Here is a 26,467-nt window from a genome sequence, read left to right as displayed (position 1 = left end):
TTGGGCTAAGCTGTGAGTAGATACCCAGATTTGCCAACTTCTGATCCCTGGTAATCCCATTCTGCACCAGGCATTAGCGCTTGAGGGGTATGTTCTGGGGAATATAGTGTGTCTCCTTGAGAAGAAGGGTGGTTTTGTTATCAGCTTGAATTTTAACAGCAGTCACAAGGAAAGCAAGTGATTTTGCAAATGGATGAAGTGGGTTTACTGTCGTCTGCAGGATGTACCAGAAAACAGAATGAAAACCCAGTCTTCCAGCTGTTGGAGGTTGGAGGGAGTTGTATATGAGGAATTGCCAAAATAAAGAAATAAACTGTACTTCCAGCCCCTTTATTAATCTATACTATTTTTACTTTACAAAAGTTACTTTGTTTCAGTTGGGCTTTTGCCTAACATTTTCCTAGACCAATCTCTAGAAGTAGTGAGGGTAAGAAGCAGCACTGGACAAAGTGCAAATGCAGACCCTTGTGAAAACTTCTGGTCCTTGTGGGAAGTCTCCTAAAGGTAACCATATCAGTACAGCAAATTGAAATGCCTTAAGACATCTTCAATCTTCTATCTGTTCTCTCACAGTTAAGTACCATTCTTTTAGTGCATGAGATGATTATGATGTGGAAAATTGCACCCAGAACAGCTGAAACACTCTGAGCTCCTGAGAACGAGTACCTGTAACAAGGAGGGGTTCTGCTAACTCCAGCCAGCAAACTCAAAGGCATTGCTTTCTACGTGTGTTTCTTCAAAGTGTGTGAAAAGGAATCTATTGACCAGAATATTAGTGGCTCTCTGATGATGTGCATAGGTGTTGTTGCTAAGAGATGGGAGCTGCCTTAAAGCCCAAATTCTGCTGGAGTGCAGCTGGTGCCAGGCTCCAGTTAGGATGGCAGAGGAAGCAGCAGGAGCAGTGCTGGCCTCGCCTCCTGTGCCCCACGGAAAGGCCCCGCTGTGGGATCCTCACAGCTGCAGAAAGCTGTGCTAGAATAATGGAGCAAATGAGAAATCCAGCTTGCAGGAGGAGAAGGGGGCACATTCTCTTCTCCTGATGTATGGAATCACTCAGGCTGCTGGTGGTGAGACTTTTACCCATTCTCTTTGTTACTCTTAGTGTGTTTAACATCTCTCCAAGTCTCTGCTGAACTGGAGCCTTCCATACCAAGACTGGTTAGTTCTGATGCGAGGACATCCTTGGGTTGTAATTTGAAAAATCCCTGGAACTGTGCTAGTCTGAATCTGGCTCATTTTTAATTTCTACCCTTAATTAGTTTTTCTGCTAGCAATGATTCTAATGGCATGGACTTGTTTTAGTACATCTGTTAGCGCTGTTGACTTCATGTATGCCTCTGATATTTGATATATTTCACATTCATCCCTTCTGAAGTGGGCACAAAGACTTTCATCTTTATTAGTTTTAGGCCTGCAGCTTCAAAGATAGCAGAAACAGTTTCTCCTCTTCCAATTTGGTACAACACGAATCTTCCAGAGGCAAATGTGCATTCCCATGAGCTGAGAGTATGTGATCACTTTAGCCTTCATCAGATTTGGCCGATTTCTAAATGAGATGATGACTTATTTTGTTGTTACTCCTTTTAATTATTTTCTCGCTTTCCCTTGTGCTATGAACTCCCTGGGTCTTACAAGTAGATTTGATGTTACTTCCAGAAGTGCACTTAGAAGTAATTAGGCATGCCATAAGAAATTAAAAGATTAGGATGAAATCCCCATCCAAGAAAACTTTTTTATTGTAAACAACAGCATGAAATCTGAAAAGACATCACAGAGCTACTTCTGCTGAGCTGTGAAATAACAAATAGTATTAAATGATGGAAAAATTTCTATTTTTTCACCACTTCTTCAGTAAATGCCTGTATATGGATGCATGTGTTTTTTCTTTCCAGCAATGCAATTCATAATCGTAACTCATAAAAAATGTTTAAATAGTTTGACTGAAAGTTCTGTACATAGGTATTTTTTAAAAATAATAATTAAAACCACCAGTTCTTTGTATTGTGTGTATCCTGCTGATAATCTAAAAAAAATTAGTCTAATTATTTTTAATAGAGTGAGCTTTAATTCTTTTTGTACTATACAAAATAATGTATTTGAAACCAGAATAAAGTTAGTGCCCTATGAAGGAATGGATATCTGTTAGCAAGTCTGTATTTGTTGCATTTAAAAGAGAAGACGTGTTTTGAAGTGGGATTTTTAGTGCTCACAGTCCAACACTGTTCTTTGAACACTGACACCTCAACTTCAAGGTTATTTTGAAAACTTTCCTCACTGCAGAGAATCTGTTAAACTTGCAGTGAAATCATCTCTTTCAGTTACATTCAGTTCTATGAAAATAGGTGATACCATGAAATGCCAGTCCTCCTCTTTCTGCTTCTTCTGAAGACCTAAAGCTAAGTGAGATGAACTTCTCTGGATTTAAAAAAAAAAATAAAAAAATCCTGACCCTTTTTTTTTGAGCATCCTAAAAAAAAATGTATATGATGCTCATGTTTTAAAAGAATCTGAGGGAATAATGTTCTCAGAAGCAAACTGCTTCATTTGGTGACTACAAATCCAAATTGTGTTAAAGTGCAAGCAGAAAGAGGTAATTTAATTACTTCCCTCAAATCCAGTCAGTGAGGAAGGAGTCCTAAAAGAGTGAAATCAACAGTTTGCCAGTGTGACAATGTAATTTGTCTGATGTTTCAAAAACCTGTAAAACCAGGAACAACAAGACCACCCACCCCCCCACCCCCCCCTTTCAACCCCTAAACATTCTCAGTTGATTTTCATTCAGCTGTCTTTGGTTCTTATTCAGCTTCATGGTGGAGGTAGTCAACATTTGGCATCTGGTGCTTCATTTTTCTTTATAGCAGTGATGCTTTGATGTGCAGATAATACTTTACCTGTGGCATATTATAATCTTAACTTCAAGCTTTCAATTTCAAACAAAATATCTGCCATAGCACATTGGACCTTTTTACTTATTTTTTTTTAATTGTGCAAGATTTTAATAAAACAGACTTCTGCTAAGGTGCCTAGAAATAAGAAGAAAATAATAAAATGGCTAAAAATTTGAATAAGACATTAATTAACAAACTTTAGATTCATCTTAAGCACTGTATGTGTATGGAATTCTTTTTCATGCAGTGCTATAGTGGACTGAGTAAACAACACTATGGACCATCAAAGTTTGTAGGTACTGATATTGCTAAATTTCTGCAGAGGAAAACTGATTAGATATGAGAAATATTTACTTTCTTCTTCAGCCATCATGTGTAATATATATATTATATGTTTAGTTATTGCAGAGCATTTATCACCAAGTGCTTCAGACAACCTGTTAATTGCAGTGCTAGATTATAGATTATGCATGTATTAATTGTTCTGTTCCTTCTAATTTATGTGAAGGCATAAGCTTGAGGGCTTGATATTCCTATCTTGTTTGTTTTGCAATGAGTTACTAGTTTCACTAGTGTCAAAGCTGTTGATAAATGCCTTCTGTTGGGGATGCATTGGAATTCTTAGGCATAAAATTATAAATGAAGTGTGCATCAAGATGAGAATCTTTATAAAAGCTATTCTCTTTCATAGGAACTTGCTGCTATGCCTTGGAAAAAAGCTGTGCCTTAATATAAGGCACAATTGCATTTAATTGAAATTACTATTGTTTTCTTCTATTTTAAAATGCAAAAAACTCTTATAATTACAGCACGGGATTAACACTTGAGTTATTCTCTAGTGACTCCAAGTGTAACTAGGGGAAAATTCTATTTAACATCTCTGGTAAATAGAGTTCTGGCATTCAATTTCCTTGTTGTCTTGAGACTCATGGGATGTGATGTGAACTTTGAATTCCACTTGTCCAAACTGCTCTTAAAAAATCCAGTTCTGTGCCTGTGAAATTAATAGTTCTACCTTTCTCCCCAAGGAGTTCAAATAATACAAACCAAGCCAAATCTGGCATCCAAAACCCCTTCCAAAATGTGGGTGAAGAGACTGGAAAGTGGTTTTCACCAAGTATCCTCACCTAGTTCACTGTTCACCTAGGATATGTTACCAGGAAAGCAGGTCTCCTCTATTGGTGTACAGATGGGTTTTCATCACACATCAGTGTTTGTTCTACCATTGACTCTTAAGGCAAAGCCTTTTTGTCCAGACTGAAGCTGATCCATTCAGGCAGTCTTTGAGCTTCCCTGCTAAGGTCTACTTCCCTTTTATACTGTTTTCATGTTCTCCAGAACTGCAGGGGCACTGCAACCAACATGAATTTTAAGTAATAATTTCCCCCACACAGGCAGAAGTCTGTGCTTTCCAAAGAATTTGAAGAATACTGAAGGGTGATATGGATGGTTTGGCAAGGGTTAAAGTTTCTAGAAAGGTAAAGTGACAGATCTCTCTTCATTCTGATCCTGAGTGACACTGAGGACAAGACTGTTGTGGAAGGCAGCATATTTCTCATGCCGGATTTCAAAATGAGCAGTGCTGATTGAGCGAATGATGTTAAAAGAATATAGCTCTGTACAGCACTGCCAAGATCCTTGGGGAGATCACAGACAGATTTAAAAGTTTTAAAGCTTTAAAACTTTTATAGTTTTGGAAAGGTTGACAAATGGAAAACTTATCTGAAACTAGAGATATTGGAGTGACTTAAGAGTTTCAAATGTCGCTTTTCATATCGTAACTGTGAAGCTTTTTTCAGATGCACCTACATAGAGGTTTTTTTAATATTGGATTAAACATAACTCTCTAAGAGGATTTTTCCTGTCAAAGACAGCAGAAAAAAACATTAATTCATCTAGTGATAAAAGCTTGAGCTTATTGTGTGAAAAAAACACCTAAATTATTTGTGAAAAAATAAAATCATAAGTTAACATGGGATATAAGGTGAACGTTGGCAGCTCTGGAGAACGAAGCGTAAATCAGTGTATCAATAGGTTTCTGATGACTACAGCACTGCATGTAACTTTTTTGGTGGCATAAATTGTGACTGATGGTGCTTGGACCCTGCTATCAGTCCTCCTCAAAGCCACCTGCTATACTAGATTAGCAAAAGGGTCCTTTGGAAGTGTTTTTACATAAAATAGCATGTACAGTATATTAGCCTATGGGATACAGGTCTCTTATGGATGCTCCATTATACCTTTATGGTCTTTGTAAAAAAACAAAGGTCACAGGAAAATAAGGGTAAATTGTTTGCACATGTGACATTGTTGTTCATCTGACTTCCCGGAAGAGTAAGGACAAAATGATCAGTTAGACTCATACCACTGAAAATGGAAAGTGTTTTACTTATTTAGAGAGAATGGCAAGAGGTGTCTCCCTGAAGCTAGAAAAATCTCTGTCCTAAGAAAATTCTCATCAGTTTGTCTAAACATCAGATTCTTGTTATTGTGGTCTGTCTGTGAAAACAGCTCCTTGTTTCCATGTACACACAAATTTAATAGCCAGCAGGATCAGAGATGCATGATTACTGAGTTTTTAAAAGCATTATTTCTCCATGTGGTGTTTCTATACTGTACAAAACTTTCTCATTTTGTCCTTGCAGCACAAAAGACTGTCTGCTGTAGCTGGACTTGTGCTTCCTTTCTAAATTTCTTCTACACACACAGATACTATTAAGTGTTGCATGATTTAACCTTCCTTTCGAAGATATTAGAAATGAATGTTTCAAATTTGATTTTGTGCTGAGTTCTGTCTGCCTGAAGGTCTTCCAGATCAATAACTGTTGCATTGCATTCATCTTTGCAGATCTGTATTCATAGTACATGACTACTTCCTGCAAAATCATCTTCTAGAAATAAAATTTTAATAAGGTGAATACATAGTTTTTTTCCAAAAGCTTTGTTTTAACAGGCTAACACCAGCTAAAATATTTTTTGTTTAAATGAATATTAAAGATGTAGCATTTTTATGTCTCTGAGTTTGGAAGTAGTGTAGCCCAGTACATAAAATATATAAAGATACCAAATGATTTCTTTATAATATCTTCTTTGTTTATCTTGCCTTTTTTACACCAGAATATACTGGAGATACATGTTGTGTGTACGTGAGGTAAGCCTGAGACAACTTGCAGCTGGTTTTTGGAGTTTCCAGTAGCAATGTCACTTCTGCACTAAGAGTTTTGCCTAGGACCCTCTGCACTTTTGACAGTGAACTGAATGCCACATGTGCTTCATTCTTATAATTACACTTGCTGTGTGTGTAGGTGAAACTAGCCCTACATGTGCTGCATTCCTGCCTTCAATTGTAGCACACAAACCCTTCAGTCTCTGGTTTCCTTTTATGTCCCCTCTTACAGGACTTCATCACTAACTTTCTGAGTAAAAGTGTTTGCAATAATACTTTTCAAAACAGTCTTGGGCAGCACAGTTTTTTCAGAGCTTAGAATATGACTGATGATCTTCATAAATGAGTTGCTATATTTATAACATACTCTACTATATAAAGAATTACAAAAATAAAATCCATACAAACAGCAAAACAATGCAAACAGCAAACCAGAGCATTTCAGGGCTGGTGTTTCTAAAGATTATGGTGGTAGTTTTAACTTTTTTTTTTTTCTTCTTTCTACCTCTTGAAACTTGATCAGTCTGGGGTTATTTTTTTCATTCTGAATAATACCTAAAAAGAGAGAGAGCTGTTTAACACATTCCGTATCCATAGAGTCTATTTATTCAGACTGAATTCCACATGGACCATGGATAATCTTTTTCCCAAATGTTTACTAGTATCTGCTCTTAACAAGTGCTGCACAATATAAACTGAAGGCACCATAAAGAAAAGGCACATAATAAAATTAAGCCTGGCTTTTCAGCAAAGCCTGACTTAAGATCAAGAAGTGCAAATTTCAAGTGGTTTGGATTTTAAATAATTTTTTCTATAAAGGAAATGAATCACATGAATTTAAAAGCATATGAAGAGCAATAGCTAGCTTTAGGAAATGGGATACAAGTAGGTTTTAATATATGGCATTGAAACTAATGCTTTTAATGGAGATGAAAGGAAATCCAGGTTCATTTCACTGTTTTGTTGAAGTTATCTCCTCGCACTTGTAACCACTCTGTGCCATCCACAGTCTGGAAAATCAGGGTAATACTGCTCTGTTTTCCTGTCCCTTCCTGTCTTGGTTGATATGTACAGCTTTTCAAGACTGACCGTGGGGCATGAGTGTGGTCTCCAGTACTAACAAAGATAATTTTGGATGTAGCTTCCAAGTGTTGTTGTAATAAAATTGAAAACAAATTGGAAGTGCTAGGCTTGAACATTTTTATGTGATGGTTTTTACATTCACTTGAGTTTTTCTGTTGTTGCTGTAGATACTATTTATAGTTGTACTTCCTGTTGATGTTTGTGTACATTTCAGAATTACGTCTTTCAAAACTTTTTTAAATCAGTTCCCATAGGGAAAAAGAAACAATTATTTTTAGTAATGGAAAGATTACAGGTTTGAAAGTACTAATATTTCTTCACCCAACCTTCCCAAACACATAAGACTTTAAAAATACTTTTTTTTTTTTTTTTCTTTTATAAAGTAAATAAATAACTTTGCTATCTCTTGGTAGATATTTATATCTCCAGCTGGGCAAACCTTTTCCTGGTTTACTGGTTAACTGTTGTGTTTGTGTTTGCTTCCTGGCCCTCTCAACATTAAATGTTCCTGTGTGTCTTTTCTACTGACATTTTTAATGTAGAGCAAGTTGTACTTTTCAAGGAGACTTGGCAATTCCTTCTGTCCAACACCATTTAATCATGTGTTTGTTAAAACCTGGGTGAATAACTTTCAAAACCTTTCCCTTCATGAGTTTTCTTATCATTCAGGACCACCCATTTTACCTGTTCATTATTAAAGAAGACTGAGCCTGATGTTCTAGCCTTCCATGAGATGAACTTGGAAAATGGATCCATCATTGTATACTGCTAAGCTTTGCTTCAGCTTCAACAATTTTCAATTGAAATAGTTTTGCACAGAGGGACTTCTGAGTGGACATTACATAAAATGCTTCCCCTTTCAGCAGGGGAAGAGACAATAGGAAACAGAAAACATAATAAATACTATGTAGCAGATTGATGCTCCAGAATATAGCAGAAAAGAAAAATATTAAGATTGGTCTTGTTGCAGGAAGATGAGGAAGTCCTGAAGAGCTCATGTGTTGATGAGTGAAGGCCAGGTATTTAGGCTGATTGTTGTCTGCCCTGCATGCTGTTGATCATGCAGCTATTTACTGTCTGCCAGTGGATATTAAATGTATACTGGGGAATGGAATTAACTGTAATATAGTGCTTTAAAAACTTCTAAAACACTATCTGCTGGACATTTGATATCCATTTCTCTTTATGGCTTTGCTCCTCCAGAAAGAAATCATAGTTCTGGATTAATTTGATAAGTGTATTAATAGCATTGGTTGTAGGAAGAGGCCAAATTTTCTTTCTTGAAGTGATACCTCTTCTGTTTGAGATGACTCCTGTCACTCAAGCTAGAGGACAGAGACAGGGAGAAATCCTTGACTAGAGACTGTACTTTATGTGATGGTTACTTACGGTATAATAATTTTACTAGGGAAAAACCCACTGAGACAAAAAATATAAAAACACCCCAACAAAAAACAAAAGGATGAGCTTGATGTTTTTTTTATCCATAAGGGAAAAGAAGAATGTTAGTATAATAACTTTCACTGCTACTTTTTAAATTACAGACTACTTTGTTAATTTTTGAATGACTGAAATATGTATTTGTCTAATGAATGTGCAATGTACTAATAATAATTTTTTTTTTCAGGATTAAGAAAGCATATATTATTATCAGTCTGTTATAATTCTAACAGGTTTATGTATTAGAATAGATTCCTTTCATGTTCAAGTCATCGGGGGCTTTAATATCAATTCCTGTGTTGCCAAGGCTTTACCTGTGGACATTGGAATAAATGCTTATTGAAACACTCTAGAATAATTAGATCTTTGAGTATGTGATAACAGCAAAAAGTTACCTCATCTAACATTTAGCAAAAGGAATTCTTTATCTTGGCTAAAATGTAGTATTTATCTAATTCTAAAAGATATTGAGAAGTTCAGGACCAAGACTGCCTTCCAAAAGAATTTGGTCTGAAAACAGATCTCAATAGAGGTTACTTTTAATGCAAGAAGATTTACTGCAGGAAAAAAACAACCCAACAACAACCAACCAACCAACCCAAAAAAACTACCAAAGAAACTCCACCAAAAAAAAACCCCTGTTTAATTGCCATTCTCGTCTTTGAGCAGAAGCCAGAGTACTAGGAAAAGTGCTGGCAGAATACTTGAAGGTTATAAAGTATGAGCTTGTAAAGTAAAAGTACAAATTCATTTTTGTTTCTTGATGCAATTTGGAACCGAATAAAAAGTTTGTTACTTTCTGATTAGTCATTATCATCTTCTGCAGGACATTGTCACATAGATGTGTGGAAACTTTATTGAATTTGTTACTGCAGTTCCATGCTGTCGCCCATTGATGTCTTGCCCCTTCCACCCCTCTGTCCTCCCTTTCTTTTCCTTCTTTTTGTCCTTCCCCGTTGGGCCAGCTGCCAAAACTCAGGGTTCCTGAAGATCTATTAGAAAACCTTTTCTTCTCTGCTCACTTCCTCTGTGTTCAGTCTTAAACATAATGTGAAAGGCAGAAAGACCTTTAGGCTGCAGTCAAATAGTGTATAATATTCATGCCTAAGGTAACAGTACAAGCTTGAACCCAAAACATTAACTGAAGTAAAAAGGAATAGGTTAAATTGTAGGAATGAAAAAAACCCCAACAAATACAGTTCTTCTATACATTCATCTTGAGCTTTTGTGAACTAGAATTTTTTCACATGTCTTTCCAAGTGTGTGAGTTAAGTATGTGTCAGAGGGAGGAGTAATGTAAACAAAATGTAATATTTATCTTACGTGTTCCCACTTTGTTACTTTATATCCATATGATACTTTATAAATTGTATTTCTTACATTTTCTAATTTGGGTAATATGTAACTATGCAAATTAGCAGATTTCTAGTTAGAGGTTGAATTTTTGTGTTATGTTGACAGCTCACATGTGTATATTGTGTGTGCACTATGGGTAGTGCTCATCTCTCTAATTTCTTGCTGATACTTGAAGAATCATGTCAAGACTTAAAATAGGTAGCTGTATCATAGAAGCAACTGAAAATGGAAAATCCACAGAAGATCTGTCTCAAGAAATGTGTCCCAGAAAAGCTGCAAACTGTACTGCTTAGGGATGCTCTCTTAGGAAATAGAGAAAGTCAGTATTAAGTTTTCCTTTTCTTAGTACTGGAAAAGTAGATGGTGAAATCAAACTCTATGAGCTTCAAAAACATTTCTTGCGTGATTTGAGGCAAAAGTTTGGGAAGAACAGACTGCTTGCTTAGTTAGGCTGAAAATGGGCTGGATGGCCAGGCTTGAAGGCTCAGCTAGCTGGTAGCAGGTTGTGATGGACAGTGAGGAGTCTGGGCTTGTTTTGTCTGAGGAAGAGAATCATGTGAAGCAGTCAAAAAAGGCCCCCAATTGCCTGAAGAGCAGTTACAAGGGATGGACAATGGTTAAACTCTTCCTGTTAGAAGGTACAGAGTGTAACACCAGAACAAATCCTGAAAACAAAAACCACAAACAAACACAAACCACAAGCAAACTCAAACAAACAAAAAACCAAAACAGCCCCCAAAACAACAACAACGAAATCCCCAAAACTCAAAAACAAACCCCCCTTCCCCCCAAAAAAAACCCAAAATAAATAAATAAGCCTCACAAAGGCAACAAAATAATTATGGCTAAAAATTGCAGCTTGTGGGGATCAAATTTAATACTGGGAATAAACACCTTACCTAGAGAGGTGGTGCAGCAACAGAGCAAGCTGTCCCAAGGCACTGTGGAGTTTCCATCTGTGAGGGGCTTTGAGCATTGTCTAGACAATGCCAGCCCTCCAGTGACTGTGCTGCTCTGGTGTGAGCAGAACTGTAACCTAAGCAGGAGCTGGGTCTGGAGGTCTCCAGAGGTCTCTGCATTGCAGTGTTTGTGTGACTTCGAGTGACTTTGCCATGATATTTCTTCATTTTATGTGCAAACAATGTAGAACAGAGTTATTTGTCTTCAATTTTCTGCCAATAACAGATGATTTTCCAGTTTTTCTTCTGTGCCTGCCAAAAAGGGTTAAACTTCTTTGGACTGTTGTATTCAGATAATAGCTAAGAGTGCCTGGAGGCAACTGAAAAAGAGACAGGACAGAAAGAGGTACTCCTGTATGGCTTGAGTAACTGCTTTTGAATGCAGGCTTACTGCTTCTTGAAAGTCTGGTGAAAGAGGAAGAAATAGCATGTTATGTTACATTTCAAATAATTTATTTTACAAAGTCTCGGTGTCTGTACAGATGGGTTCATTGTAAAAATTATATGGGAATGGTGTCCGGAAATCCTTTCAATTAATCAAAAAACCCTGTTTGCCTCTCAAGTTCTATGGTAATGACCAAGTAGTTACTGGCATCTTTTGTTTCTCAGTTTTAAAACAGAAAATTCACAAACTGCAACACTGCTGTATGTCTGAAAAGTTTCTAATGTTTATTGGTAAATATTTGGAGTTCAGACTTTTTTATCTTTGGATTTGGCTTTATTTTTTTTGAAGCAGTGATAGCCACACATTAGCTAATATTCTTTCTGAAGGCCTAAAAGTTGTTTTTCATAATTTAGGGCTATCAGATGAAATTAACCAAATAATATATATTAAGACTGCATGATTAGCAGTACTGTTGTCCTGTTGTGGAAAAAGTGTAGTTTTAGCAAAAGGATTTAAAAACTAATTTTTCCAGTACTGTGTGACCTTTTAAGTGAATCAGTGCCAAGGTCATTATTCCACCCGTGGTGCTCCTCTCTTCTTCTGCAGTTCCTCTTCTGTCTCCTGAACTGCATGCAATTTGTCCGAGTTTTAGCCATGACCCTTGCTAAAATGTAGGGATTACAATGTGCTAAGAAAGAGGTATTTGCTATATTTAAAAAGTGTCAGCGCTGATCTTTGTGAAATGTGTTGTGCCCATGGGGGAAGAGACTGACTTTGAAGTAGGCAGGAATGAGCTTGTCTAGTCGGTGGGTTTAATTTCAGTTTACAGTGGCATCTACTGATCTGTTTGGTGATACTGTGGTTTTTCATCTGCTTTACTACATCAGTGGAAGGGTTAGGCACTGCTGTGCTTTCAGAATGCCTGGAATCTTGTAATTTTCAGGGGCAGACTTTCTGCACTGAAGGATATATAAATCTGGTGATAGCATCTTGTACCACATCAAAGACGACCGCGGCCACTCATTCTTCAACTTCAGGCTATGTTAAGCGTGTGCCGTCCTTTCCTAATAAGTGTAACCGTGTCATATCTCTAGGTCAACTCAGGGATTTTTCCTGTCTAGTTTGACTTATTTCCAGGACTTTCTCCTGAGGTGATCTCAGTTGCTCTTCAGCTGTTGAAGCTTTTTACTGAAGATACAAATACATGTTTTTGGTCCTTGTCTGTCCCCATTTTCCTAGTTGTGTCCTGGCTGAGGTGGTACCTTGTCTACCTCAGTTTTTGCCTAAACTGATGCTTCAGAGTTTTTCAAAGCTGTTTGCACAGTAATATTTTTTTTCTATTTTTTCTCTTTTTTTTTTTTTTTTTTTGGACAGTGGAGGGACATCAGGATGAGGGTAGGGTGGATGGTTGTTCATAGAAAGACAGACAGCCCACAGCAGCTATATATATATATAGATATAGATATAGATTTGGAGTTCTACAGATGACTGCTCTAAATCTGAGTGAGCTTGTTACTGCCTTTTTAGTGTAACTTGGACTCATTTATACCTAAAATAAAGCCAGGAATTGTAAAGTCATTTCACAAAGAACAAAAACCACGGTCTCATCTTAGCCATTCACAGGTAGCTGTGGTTTTCATACAGTCACTCAAAAAAAAGCAATTTTCAGATCATGCATGAGCTCAGTAGAAAAAGGCTAGAATTTTGAGGTACACTGGTACAAATTCTGTAGAACAGATAAAAAGGAATATTGCAGCTTTTCTGAAGAGAAATAACAATCTTCATTCTCCAATGACAGCCATAACTTGCCTTTGTAGTCATACAAAATAATTCTTTTGTTAGAGATGAAATTCTACTGTGTGAAAGCAAATATTTGAAATGGAGCGAGTGGTCTGTGTGGGAATTTGATATGTTCATGTAACACTGTTGTATGTAAAGCAAATAGATATTTTTCCATTAAAAATGGGGGAACTTGAAGGTACGGGAGATGCAGTTCAGTAAATAAGTAGTGAGTTCATTCCTTTCCCCTTTTTATTGACTTCTCATTTGATATGCCTGGACTATTTGCATAGCACTTGCAGTGCTACTATTATCAGTGCCCTGATGATGCAAAAGAAAGCACTTTTTAATATGTTGTGAAATATGTCATGGTTCGTAATCCTTTTAGTGTTTTTAAAGACAAAACATACCACTAAGTATAGTGTGATCAGATACCACACTTTGACATATTTATCTGAAATGGTGGTCCTTTGAATGCTTTGGAAATAACACTCTGGTGCACTAATCTCTGGGAAAGTAATTTGTATTATTTTTGGCTCCCATGTTTAGCATGCAGCTCTCAGCTGACAGACTGTACATTATAGAAAAATGTTTGTGACTCAGCTAACAAAAACCCAATGAAGTATCTAAATTAGGAATTCTGGTTTTGTGCCTGTTTTTCTTATTACTGCATGCTGTCCTCTCTTACTGCAGTCAGTCCTTTGCAAGTGTGTGTGGATGTTGGCAAGACCACACTCCATTAGTTTGATATAAGCAGCCATTCTAATTAAAAGAACATTTACCATTTTCATACTGCAAGTTGAAGGCACAAGTCCAGAAGAAGAGAAGGCAAAAGTTTGTCAGACTTTAAATTATATTTAAATATAGATTGATTCTTTTAAAATACCAGGGCAGTGTCTGTGGCCTTCTTTTCTTGCACTACATTCATTTAGCTGTTGACCTTTATATCTGGCTATATTAAGGTGCAGTTGTAGTGTGTATTTTCATAGTAGACTGAAGTATGCATGTCTTTTATAAATTCAAATGAATGTTCATGAGAATGCTGCTTATAAAGTCATAAAAAGAAGGTAAAATATCTACCTGAAAAAAACAATTAATAGCTGAAAAGAAAGTAGCATAAAACCTCCATTATAAAGCTACCACCTTGTTACAAAATTTATTAATAGCTACCTCTGAGAATTCCTGTAATTTACTGAGTAAAATATCAATCTGACCGTATACAGGTTTTAGAAAAACTTTAGTGTTACTGTTATTATATGGACTTTTCAAGCAGAAATTCTTGCCAGATGAAGAAAAGCAAACAAAACAAAAGCTTCTTTATCTGTGTATACTATACCAACACTGGGAAAAGGAGGAGTGAGTATTGATGCCTCTCTTTTCTGTCTTTCCTGTAGGTGTGCAGGACCCTCACCATGAGAAGATAATTACTGTGACTACTAATGGGAGTATTCACAGCCCCAAGTTTCCACACACGTACCCACGCAACACTGTGCTAGTGTGGAGATTAGTGGCACTTGATGAAAACGTGTGGATACAACTTACTTTCGATGAAAGATTTGGGCTTGAGGACCCAGAAGATGATATTTGCAAGTAAGTTACTTTCCCTTTCACTTAGGAAATCCTGAAAGGAGGTGATTTGAGATGAAGGAAAATATTGCTTGAGTTTTGCAAAAATCAACATTTGCATGTTAATTTATTTATAAAATGCATCTTTTTAAGTATTGGTTTATGATTTTCTTTTATAGTGCTAGAGGAGGTTTTCATGCTTGAAAGCTCTGGGGTGCTCTGATTTTTACTTCTGCTTTCAGTATCTAGGCCATAGATACATTGCAACACAAAAATGTGATATATTTAATTTCCCTTTCAAGTAAAATTTTTGACATCTGGGAAAATATTCTTGACAGAATGTTAGGATTATGAATGTTTAATTTTTACAGGGTAAATTTTGGTGAGCAAGTTACCTGAAGCAGAATTCAGGTCATGACACAAAGTACTACACTGCTGTTTAGGACACCCACACACTCTACAGTATTTTAATGGCCTTAAATTGTCAAGTTATCTGTGAGAAACAGCACTTAAAGTACTGTGCTAATTGACATTCTTCAATGGTACTGTTTTCCCCCTCACTCCAGTAAGTATCTGTGTGCACAGTCACTGGCAAAGGTTTCCGTAGGATTTGTGGAATCTGTTTCCTTCCGTGCTCGTCAGCTGAAGGCTTTGTAATCTGGGAGAGAAACAGTGGTGACATAACAGGCAGCAGCACAGATGTAGTTCTGAACCAAGCCATGTGGTTGATAGTTTTGGATGTTTAGTGAGGCAGTGGGACTGACATGTACATTTCCTGTGGGAGGGTGAAAGAGGAGGGATCCTAAACTCCTGTATCCTGTATCTGTCTGTCGTCACTGCAACACATCATAAAAAGTCCTGATGTGTGAATAGTGCTACATTGTCTGGACTCTTCAGTAAATTAGGTAGCAGATAAAATATGTCATTTAAATGGCATATTTTCCCTTTGATGCATTCCTGGACACGTACTTCACAAAGATTATTGTTTCAAAGTAATTTTTTGGGGTTTTTTTTTTTGCTTTTCCGGTATGATTTTTATTTTTGTGTACATCATATACACACTTGACTTGATTCTTGTTTTCAGTTTTTCTAATCAACTATTACTCCATTGGGTTTACATCTTGTATCAACTTTTGATAACAAATTTGAATTTTTTAGGGGTTATTTTTGCACTTATCCTTGATTAGGGAGAAGGCGTTCATAACAGACAGATAAATACCTTTCTTTCATAATTCTAAAGGAAGTAATTACCAAGGCCATATCAGTACTGTATTAACCACTAAAACTGTATGTTTGCTTGAATGAGTGCACTCCCTTTGCACAGTAAGTCTTTTTTTAAGTAAAAACTTAGCTTGCTTTTTCTTTTCTTTGCATATGGCAGAGTGAAGTGGCAAGTGAAAGAAAACCCAGGTAGGGTGACTCATTCGACCACTTGCAAAAAGAGAAGTAAGATAAGTTAAAATATTTTATAATATTATAACTAGAATAGTATTTTAATTGGAGTACATTTATTTTAAGTAAACAGTGTGCTAAATACAAGAGGACTGACAAATTAAGAAACAGTAATAAGTCACTCATAATCTTCACTCAGTTATAATCTTATCGTGCTCATATTTGTGCAGGGATACCAGGAAGTTGTATGACTGCAATTCCTTATACATGTCATACTGAAAAAATACTGGGCTTTTTGTCTTGGGAGATTAAAAAGAGAGTTATATGTCTTTGTGAAAAAGATTTATATTTTTGATTTTAAGCAGGATTCCTCTAGGTTTTCTCTGAACTTTAATTGCAGTAGTAAGTTCAGTAAAGGAAGAGAAATTGCACCTTGTTTGATGTAAAGGAAGTATAATAATAAGTTCAACTAATAAATTGAAGAAATAACTAAAACACAGATTAAATATGTAAAATAATTCTACACAGGTCAAGTAAGTTACCAGTTACCTGAATAATATCTGTTTATGAGTTATGTCTCACATTTCTTACCTCTTAAAGTTCCCAATAAAATTATTTATACTTCTTCCAATACTTTCTGTAGAAAAATTAAGGGGTTTTTTGTTGACTACATCCCACACTATTTATTACTATACTGTGTTTCTGCCATCTTCAATCACACAAATCAGTATTGTTGATGTAGGGGGCTCAACGATTTCTCCAAAACCAAGTTTATATGACAAAGGACAGAATGAAACATCACATGAAGTTTAATCTATTATAATTCTTTATCTTTAACTCTGAAATATGACCGAAACTAAGTAAAAACTGCAGCCAGGAAGCATTAGACTTTCTTTGCAGCGTACAGTGTGTATCAGGATATCATTTTCTCCTTTCTCTAGTGTATGAGGGAACCTCATGAGTTACCTGCTGTGGTCACTGTCAGAGTTTTTAGCCTCTCTACCTGTTTCTTAAGCTGCTCATTCTGGGTGATGCCAGAACTTTCTCCATCATCTCTGTAGACTGTGGTGCCCTGCAATGGCAGCTCCTAGGGCTAATGAGAGAATATTCTGGAGTATATCAGCTTAAGATAATTAGCTTTAGATTTAGTTATAATAATATAATATAATTAGATTTAGTTTTTAAATCTCATAGTAATTCAAACTATGGCTCATACTTTGGAGAAAAATAAAACTCAAACATATCCAGTTGTACAAGTGTTTTTGTTTAACATAGCTCTATAACAGGAATACATAGTAGTGGTACCTAAAAAATGTCGCAGGTGTATCCTGAAGCTATGGCAAGTTTTTTCCTGTATCTGACCTCCACATTCAGATTTCTTCAGAGTCAGTTCTGACATTTCAAGCTATTCAGTGAAGTCTTTTCATCTAGAGCAAATATCACATTTTACAGATATTTTGCAGGTACCGGCCTACCCTCTCCTTCAAATATTTTCCCAAATGCAAATCAAAGTGATCCTTCATGGCTTTTTTTTTTCCCTCTCTGTTTTTTACTTGCCATTCAACTTACAGTATTTACTAATGTAGCAAATTTGCATTACAACAAATTCTATGTTTAAGGCCAGACCTTCTGACTCAGCCTCACCTGTAATGGTATTAACGTGCGTGTTCTGCTAATTCTCAACAGTCTTAAGTATTGAGTGCTATGTAAGTTTAAATTACAGGCTTTTTAGAATAAAATTCTGGGGTTTTTGCCTGTTTTTAACCAGGTGATTTTTATCCTGGTTTTAAAATTGTGACATACTTGAAATTCATGCACATCATGTTTGCATTATTTTAAAAGCAGTCAATTGGGGTTTTTTTGCCTTTTTTTTATTCTTCTACTTCATGGCACTGCATCCTTCCTCTGAACAAAATATTAAGAATCCCACTGTGTCCTTTCTAAAGTGAGCACAAAGTCCACTTTATTTGAAAACTAGATCCAAGCACCAGTCTAGAAAAGATTTAGCTTATTTGGTTGACAGTCAGGATATATAAATCTCTGCAATATTACGGTAGTTTCAGTTTTGTACACTTTGTTTGATTTCAGTTGTGACTTGTAAAAGAAAAATGTTACAAGCAAAAAAATCCCCCTTCAAACCAACCAAACAAAAAGGAGAAGTATGCAACTTTTGGGTGTTCTGTGCAGTGCTGTTTACATGATAGAAGTGGCAGTGAATTTCTAGCGGAGGCATTGCAAATTTGGACTGTATGTCTGCCCTTTCTGCCAAAATAAAAATGCAGTTTTTCTGCTGTTGATATGGTAGCTGATATGACAAATTATTTTCATGATGCTAGCCCCTCAATCCTGTTTTAATCATAGAGCCTTTAGACTTGTGTGCCAGACAGCTCCTGTTGCCAGGGAGCTGCTGTAACTCTTCTTGACCAGAAACTGACTTTTGCTCAGCTCTTGCTTCTTGTTCAGGTTTGTTGCTTTCTGTCAATAAGAACAGAAAGTGATAACAGCTTTATGATGAACTCCTCTGTGACAGGAAGACAGATTTAGCTTTCTTCCAGCAAGAACATAAATGTTACAATTGCCCTAGAAGGGAATTCTGATGATGTGAGTTGGTTGTACATTGGAGCATTACAGTGCAAGGCTGAAATAGGAAAGGGAAAGCAAAGAATCTTATTCCCATCAAGAACATGTATTAAACTTGCTCTCTCCCTGTGCTTGGAGTGGTTCTAGTTGCTCATCTGAGTAGTGGTTGCAGCTGTTCTTTCTAATCATCTGATGATTACAGTCTGACTTTTATTGTATATAATAAAACACAGAAATATGTCACAAATCCAAAGTGCAATTACTGTAGATAAGGTGATAAGGATAAAATACATGAGTAAAAGGCTGTGGAACAAACTGATGGTAGAATAATAAATACCATTTTACCAGCGTCTTCATATTAGGATGGTTACACTAATTTCCAACTCTCTTTAGCCCCCTAATAATTTAAATTATCAGCTCTAGTTAGTTTGTTTGTTTTGGGGGGGAGGGAGGCTCTTAGCAGCTGCAGATGTGAATCTGTTCATTTACATGTATAAGTAAAGCATTAATCTATGTTTTGAAAGAAATTTAAAAGCGTTTCTACTTGATACATGCAATATGTAGAACTTTTTCCTGCAAAAAATTCATCTGAAGGCAGCCATCAGTGCTAACATCGGGTAAAATCTATGCAACTTGTGGATCCTCTTCCTGTCAAATTCTTAATTATTTAATCTATATATTTAATTTTATACTTTTATATTTATTATAAATATAATTATTTATTAAAATTTATTATATTAATTTTATATTTATTCTATATATTTAATTCTTAAATACCTAATTTTTAATCCTGGGAATATTTTTCCTCTGAGGATTCTTAGGATGATGCTTTGTTATTCAGTGTCACATGTATTAACTTCACTACCTCCCCTTTCCGTGTTTCCTTAGGCTACTTTCCTTCCCTGCAGATCTGTTGTGACTAAACTGTTGCTTTCCATGCATGGAACACCAAGATTCTGTGGTATAAGCTGAAATCCAGACTGCTTCTACAGTCATATGTGTTCCTAATGAATGTATTGTTAAGAAATTGTTGATAAGAATTAAAGAATTAGAAGATTTGGCTTAGGCTGATAATACTGAAAAAACTGTATTAAAGAGGAAACATACAGACTTGTTTACTTAGCAGTCTTTTTTTCTATTTTTTTGCATAATTTGTTTCAAATGGATGCTAGACAGTGATAATTTATAGTAAACATGATAAAAAAACTAACCATTTTGTTACATAATTTTCCAGAGACCTTTCTGTGTAGTACAAGACACAATGAGTTATTTGTACCATGTAGAGCTATGTGGAGTAAAATACTGATGCATAACTGTGACTCTCTAATGCCTCAGTAAAAAAAGACAACATAAATTTTGCTTCTGTTTTGCTCCTTTTTATGGAAGCACCTTCAACATCAAGAGAGTGCATCCATGAAAGGATAATGTCAGCATCATTTTCTGCTATTCAGAAGAAATTCCATCCCACACCCTGCTCCCTAGGGAAGAAAAAAGTTTGTTTTTCTTGTTTTACCTTGGGTGCATTACAAAGTCAATGTTGGTATATATGTGAAGACCACACTAATATCAAGCACAGATCTGTGAAAGAAATACAACTCTTCACATAAATATTACTTCTGGGACTTTTGAGGGCAACAAGTTCCTTATCAAGGTCTAGTTCCCAAGAAAATTGTTTTCTGGACACAATTGATGGGCTGGCTTTACTATCAGTGTAAAATTCTTCTCCTTGACTGTGGTTACGGAGGGTGAAGTTATCTCCTGAGCAAGTACAAAGTTCAAGTTGGCTTTGAATAGCTGGATAAGGACCTTTAAGTGAACTCTGTATTTAAAGTGGAATTGGTGCAGACAATGTTCACGGTGACTCATGTTGCTAAGTAGCTGGGCTGCTGAGATTTTGACTGCTTCCCCACGTACTTCTGAAGATGAAGAGGTTGCTGCTGCCACCTTCATTTGAGAATTCAGAAGAGTCCCCAGAAATTTTCCCTTCAAACTGGGAAAAACCCCAAAACACTGAGTACCAAATCCTACAGAATCTTGAAAGCAGAGATGAAAGTTATAGTTAAGATTAATCCTTTAAACTCTTACAGCTGTTGCCTTAGAATTTCAGCATGTTCCATTTTAACCACCTGTGTTTTATGAGATAATCACCAGTGATAGGATGTTCAACAAGGGCAGGTTCTGGATTCTGCACCTGAGATGGGGCAACTCTGGATGTACAGACAGATTGAGGAATGAGAGGCTGGAGAGCAGTGCTGTGGAAAGGGACCTGGGGGTCCTGGTCAGTGGCAAGTTGAACATGAATCATTGTGCCCTGGCAGCCAGGAGGGCCAACCCTGTCCTGGGGGCATCAGGCACAGCATGGCCAGCTGGGCAAGGGAGGGGATTGTTCCACTCTGCTCTGCTATGAGCTGGGGCAACCTCACCTAGAACATTGTGTGCAGTTTTGGGTGACTCAATATATATAAAAAAACCCAAACAACTAAGCTGTTAGTGAGTGTCAGAAGAGGGCTACAAGGATGGTAAAGGCTCTGGAGGGGAAGCTGTGTGAGGAGCAGCTGAGGTCACTTGGTCTGCCTCAGCCTGGAGGAGACCTCACTGCAGTCACAACTTCCTCATGGGCAGAGGAGGTGTGGGTATTGATCTCTCTGTGGTGACCAACCATGGGACCCGAGGGAATGGCTGAGGCTGTGTCAGGGCAGGTTCAGGTTGAATATCAGGAAAAGGCTCTTCACCTAGAGGATGTTTGGGCACTGGAATGGCTGCCCAGGGCAGTGGTCACAGCACCAAGCCTGACAGAGCTCAAGAAGCGTTTGGGCAACAGTCTTAGGCAGGGTTAGGTGATAGACTCAATGGTCTTTGTGGGACCCTTCCAACTCAGGATATTTGGTAATTCTGTGAGATTTGACACATGAGTGGGCTGGGCTCTGCTTAGGTGACTCTACTTATCAGTGATATTGAAGTGTCTCATAATTGGCTGTAACTTATGAAAAAATGAAACCATAACTGAATTAAAATTTATTATAGCTCTGTTCTGTGACTCAGATCTATTTAGAAAGGAATGATTCATTAATACACAGGATTATAAAAAGCATAATAACTCTCATTCCTCAATACAAAATATTTAATTTTTTCCCAACACTAAATAACTTGTTAATCATTTTTATTCAAAGTCTGAAAGGGAGACATATAATTTAAATGGTTGGGATGAGTTCTAGCATTCAAGTGCCTTGGTTTAATTGAAATACTGATGGCAGAGAATTAGTATGAAGTAGCTAATTTAATCTAAAGTCCTTTGTAGCAGCATTGATGTTTTATCAGTGGCAGAAAGGTGGCATTTTAGGAACAGTGTGTAGAAAATTACATAAAACTTGTGTTTATACAGGCTGATGGAGTAATTTCTTCTGATGTTTGTGGAGTGTTTTTTTTATGGTTTTGATTTTTAACTGTTCAATCCATTTTCATGACAACTGAAAAGTAGTGCCAGTACAAGAGAGGTTTGGATGCTAAATAGCTAAATGGAGGATGAGAGTGGCGGATGGGGATGAAAATTTATAGGAAGTTATATTGATTTAGGAGCAGAGTCCTCTGATTATCTAAAAATTGTCCTTTTATATATAAGAAAATAATTTTATATTACAAAGGTTATTTCTGTTATCTGAGTTGAAATGTAACCATATTATTTCAATTTAATGAATAGAATTCTAATGAAGAATCCAACAGACTTATGCTTCCTGCTTTCCTAGTGTTTTGAAGAAAAAAATGAGTGAATTTTTTGCATAACAAGAAATATTTGGATCTGTTTCTTCTCTATTCTGATTCCATTGAACAAAACTATAGTGGGATTTTTTGTTTTGTTTTGTTGTTGGGTTTTGGTGGTTTGGTTTTTTGGAATTTTTTTTTAGCATTCTCTTTCTTTTGGATATTGCATGATTCCAGAAAAAAATTTCCATCTAATTCAAACATAAAGTCATCTTTCAGGTGGTCGCATCCTTTTGGTTTAGCTACTGTCTGCTGTTCACAACATGGCAGAGGTGTGTCCAGAAGTATATCCTTTCTTTTGGGTTCTCTACTGCTTATAAAAGTTGCTTAATACCATTCTCACAATAAGAGATTTATAAGTGTGACAAAGCAGATATCACAGGCAATAAAAGGCGATAAAAACAAATCAGAAAAGCAAAGCTCAGTATGATTCTAACTTAGGCTAGCTACTCTGTAACACACATTTCCTAGGCTTCAAGAGTAAATATTGCACAGACAGGTCTTAAAGCTGCAAGATTGTATTCTCTGAGCAAATCAGAATGAAACATAAGAAAGGAAAAGTGAAGGAGATGCTTCTCTGAGCGGACAGGGAGGACAACAGAGCACAGGTGATGTGATCAGAAGGGCACGCTGCACAAACCTAGCGACTGCATTCCTGCCCACTCACTTTTCCCTCAATTTCAGTAAATGCAGCATTCATTTTTAGCATCCACTCTTGCTAGAGGACACTGTAATAGGAATTATTTTGGAAGTAATTTGACACCTGTTTTCACAGCCCAGATGAGTGTGTAGGAGAGTGATTGCTGATAAGTGGGAAGTTGACTTAATCCCTTACTCCTTTTTCACACCAGAGACTACAGTTACTGACTTTAAAAAAAATTTAGACTCCTTAAAATTTCTTCCTGGTCCTCTCAATCTCAAGCAAACTGTTTGAATAAAGTAAACTGTATCCCCTCTATCAAAATATTTTTTTAAATGGTCCTAATCCTAATTTATTGCTTCTAAAATTGTTTTATGTTGCCGTTGTTGGCAGTGTTTCTAATGGTGGAGACTGAAGTTATTTTCTTTGAATGTGAATGTGGAACTGCTGGGTCTTGCTTCTTTCTAGGGTGCTCTGGAAACAGTTATTATTGATGGACTTCTGCTCTCACCCTACCACTCAGTAAAATACAGCATTAAATATCTACTTTCAGGGGCAGAAAAACATACTGTGAACCATCACCACCTGAGCTCAGGGACACAGACAGACCCTGTAGCCACCTGTAGTTTCTGCTGTGGCTCAGTTTAGGCAAAAGACAAATGCAAGCTGCAGAGTCAGGCCCAGCAACATAATCTAAAGTTACCCTGTGTAGTGTTTAAATATGCCAGTTTAAGCGTAGCATACTCTCCCTTCCTGATGTTTTCTGCGTACTGAAGGTCTAAGTGCAGTTACGATATTAGGCTCACCATCGCATATATAAGTAGGATTCAACAGGAATAGCAGACATTCCAGTGTCCTGTTCCTAGATGGAAGGTGTTTCTTCACCTGGTGCGCAGCTTTTCCTTTTTACCTTCCTCCACTTGTCCTTTCCTTTCTTCTCTCCCTCTCACTAAACCCTGTCCTTGCATCTTTAAGTGTATCATCAGCATTTTAACAAAGTATGCTTCTCATGGGCAATTGTAGTCGGACAGCACTACCAGCAAATATTTTCAGTCACACAAGTCAGTAACAATCCAGTCTTGCACTCAATGCTGCTTCATTAGGATAAAGTGGAAGTTAAATATAATGCAATTTACATCAATCTGATCATCAAGACATCTGAGAAGATGCACATGCATCAGAAACTGCAGAAAGAAAGCTGCATTATTATAAAAAAAATATTAGGAGGTCATGTGGGAGCGTCATAGGGGTTAAGGTAAAATAATTAGAATAAGATAAAATTATTAGGTCATCTCATTTTCTGAAAGTAACATGTGAAGAGGGAGCCCAGCACTGTAGCACCAATCATTAAGACATATCTGTTCAGACTAGCCTTTGATTCATACACTGTGGCTGGACTAAAAATGGATTTGCATAATTTTATGGACATCAATTTATAATTAGTAAAACTGAAGTTCTTACACTCCTTAGGTGAGAAGTGATCTCCTGCTAGGATTGGGAATACATTTTTTTTCTGGCTCATGCAGACTGCTCTGTTCCATTACAGGCTTTTTCATCTTCTGTTTGAGTAGCGATTACTAGCCTGTCCTGAAGCAGAATATCATACAGTTTGTGACAACTGGTCTGTCCTGGATTGGTAAATCCTGCGTGCAGCTGTAGCTGCCAAAAGGCCACATGTTACTGTATTGCTGAGCTAAAGAAAATAAAGGTGTTTTCATTTAAATAAACATAGATAGAGTCTCAGCCTCCCCTGAAGTAGGCAGGAGGTGTGGAGGGAAAAAGAGAAACTTATCCAGGCATGTAATGGTGTTCAAATATCAGAGGCTGCTTGAAGGGAAGGGCAGCAGCCTGCACTGCCCTGGCAGAATCTTCACATTGCTAAAAAATGCCCCTTTTGCTCCGTTTTTTTTTTTGCCCAAAACGATACTTTTGAATATTGTTAGGAAATTTCTTAACCAGCAGTTTGCACATCATTGGCTGGAGTCATTGCTGCATTCCAGGATTTATATCCTTGAATATCTTGGAGAGTGCACAAGGAAGAAATTACTCTTTGGGATACTAGGATAAATATTTCTAATGCTTCTTGAAAAACAATGGCAAAAAAATGTGTTTGTGGATTCACAGAAGCTGGAACAGATACATTGACCATTGTGAACAGTGTGAGTAGAGGAAGATATTTTATAGTGGATTAGGAATAGTGCTTTACAGCCTTAGCTGTAAATGTGAACTCTAAGGTCCATTAGAGTTTTTGGTTTTCTACAAAATGTTGAACTTTACAGTAGGAACATGAGATTTATTATGATGGCTGTAATTCCCAAGATAAAAGTCTGGTGACTGTAGAGAGGAGTCCTGGGAAAAAATTGGTAAGGCATTTAGTGCTCCAAAATCTGGAATGTGTAGTCCTGTACAGTGCGGGATACTTATTAATCTGATTCATTCTGTGAGGAGAGACAGCAGCTGCATCTTTATGAAGGCAAAAGTGCTTTGGAGAATGTAATGTCCACTGCAGCAACACCCTGAACTTTGGTGGTCATTTGCACATGATGTTCTATTGTAAGAGAACAACAGTAAGAATTACAATTCAGGTAATGCCTTGCACGGCAGAAGACAAGGACAAGTAATAGAAGTACTGTACAAAACAGTAAGAATGCTTTGTCCTATTACCATTTTTTGTTGTGTATGTTATTATTTAATTCATAACTCGTGCAGAATACTAAAGAGATCTGTGGTCCACATATACAGTGAATAGCACGAAGTAGAGAATTGGATGTGAAACAGAACAGGAAAAAATTTCCTTTAGATGTTACTCATTTTTTAATCCCCTGAAAAATAACCTTTCCAAGTGACTTCTTATTTTGTGGAAAATGTTTATTTACTCTATTTATATGAATACAGGAGATTCTGTAGTCAGACAGGAAAAAAGTAAGTGTAGTTTATTAACTGTGAGTGTTGGAAATCTTTGGAACCTTTGTCTACACAGTACTTCATTCTTTGTGTTTAAAGATAAAGGCCAAAGTTAGTACATGGACTGGGGCATCATTTGCAGGCTTATTTGTATGTGTACATTTTTTCCAAGCTCACCCTTTTTCCCAAATTCTTCTTTGATATATAGTAATAGTAGTGATGGCATGAAATATCATGCGCCTTTTTGGTTTATATGTCTGTTCTACACGTAATATGCCATTTTTGGACCAAATTTAATCTGTATTTTAAAAAAGCTAAACATATGTCTTATTCTGTCCATCATTGGGAATACTGTCATTCTGTAATACAGTGAAGATAAGCATAGGTAACTTCTAAGAAAGTTGGGAGACCATCTTCAGAACCTCCGGTTCCAATCTTGCAGGATTATACTGTCTCTTCCTATAAGATTCTTATTCAAGTGCTTGAAATGCTGTATCAATAGGAGTTCTATGGGTATAAATTAGTTGGTAGCAGAGGCTGAATTCTGTGCTTATGTATTCCTGAAATTAC

At 36.8% G+C, this 26,467-nt stretch overlaps 1 protein-coding gene across 1 annotated transcript in view; it reads left to right on the top strand.

The window, feature by feature from the left end:
* Positions 1–26,467, top strand: part of PDGFC (platelet derived growth factor C) — a 121,916-nt gene that overhangs the window by 55,581 nt on the left and 39,868 nt on the right. Inside the window, exon 2 of the mRNA XM_015625867.3 lies at positions 14,451–14,646. Within this exon, the coding sequence (XP_015481353.1) occupies positions 14,451–14,646 (196 nt within the window). The remainder of the gene's footprint in view (positions 1–14,450; positions 14,647–26,467) is intronic.

The sequence above is a fragment of the Parus major genome, chromosome 4 (assembly GCF_001522545.3).
Source record: "Parus major isolate Abel chromosome 4, Parus_major1.1, whole genome shotgun sequence".
NCBI lineage: Eukaryota > Metazoa > Chordata > Aves > Passeriformes > Paridae > Parus > Parus major.
This window is presented reverse-complemented; position numbering and strand designations above follow the sequence as displayed.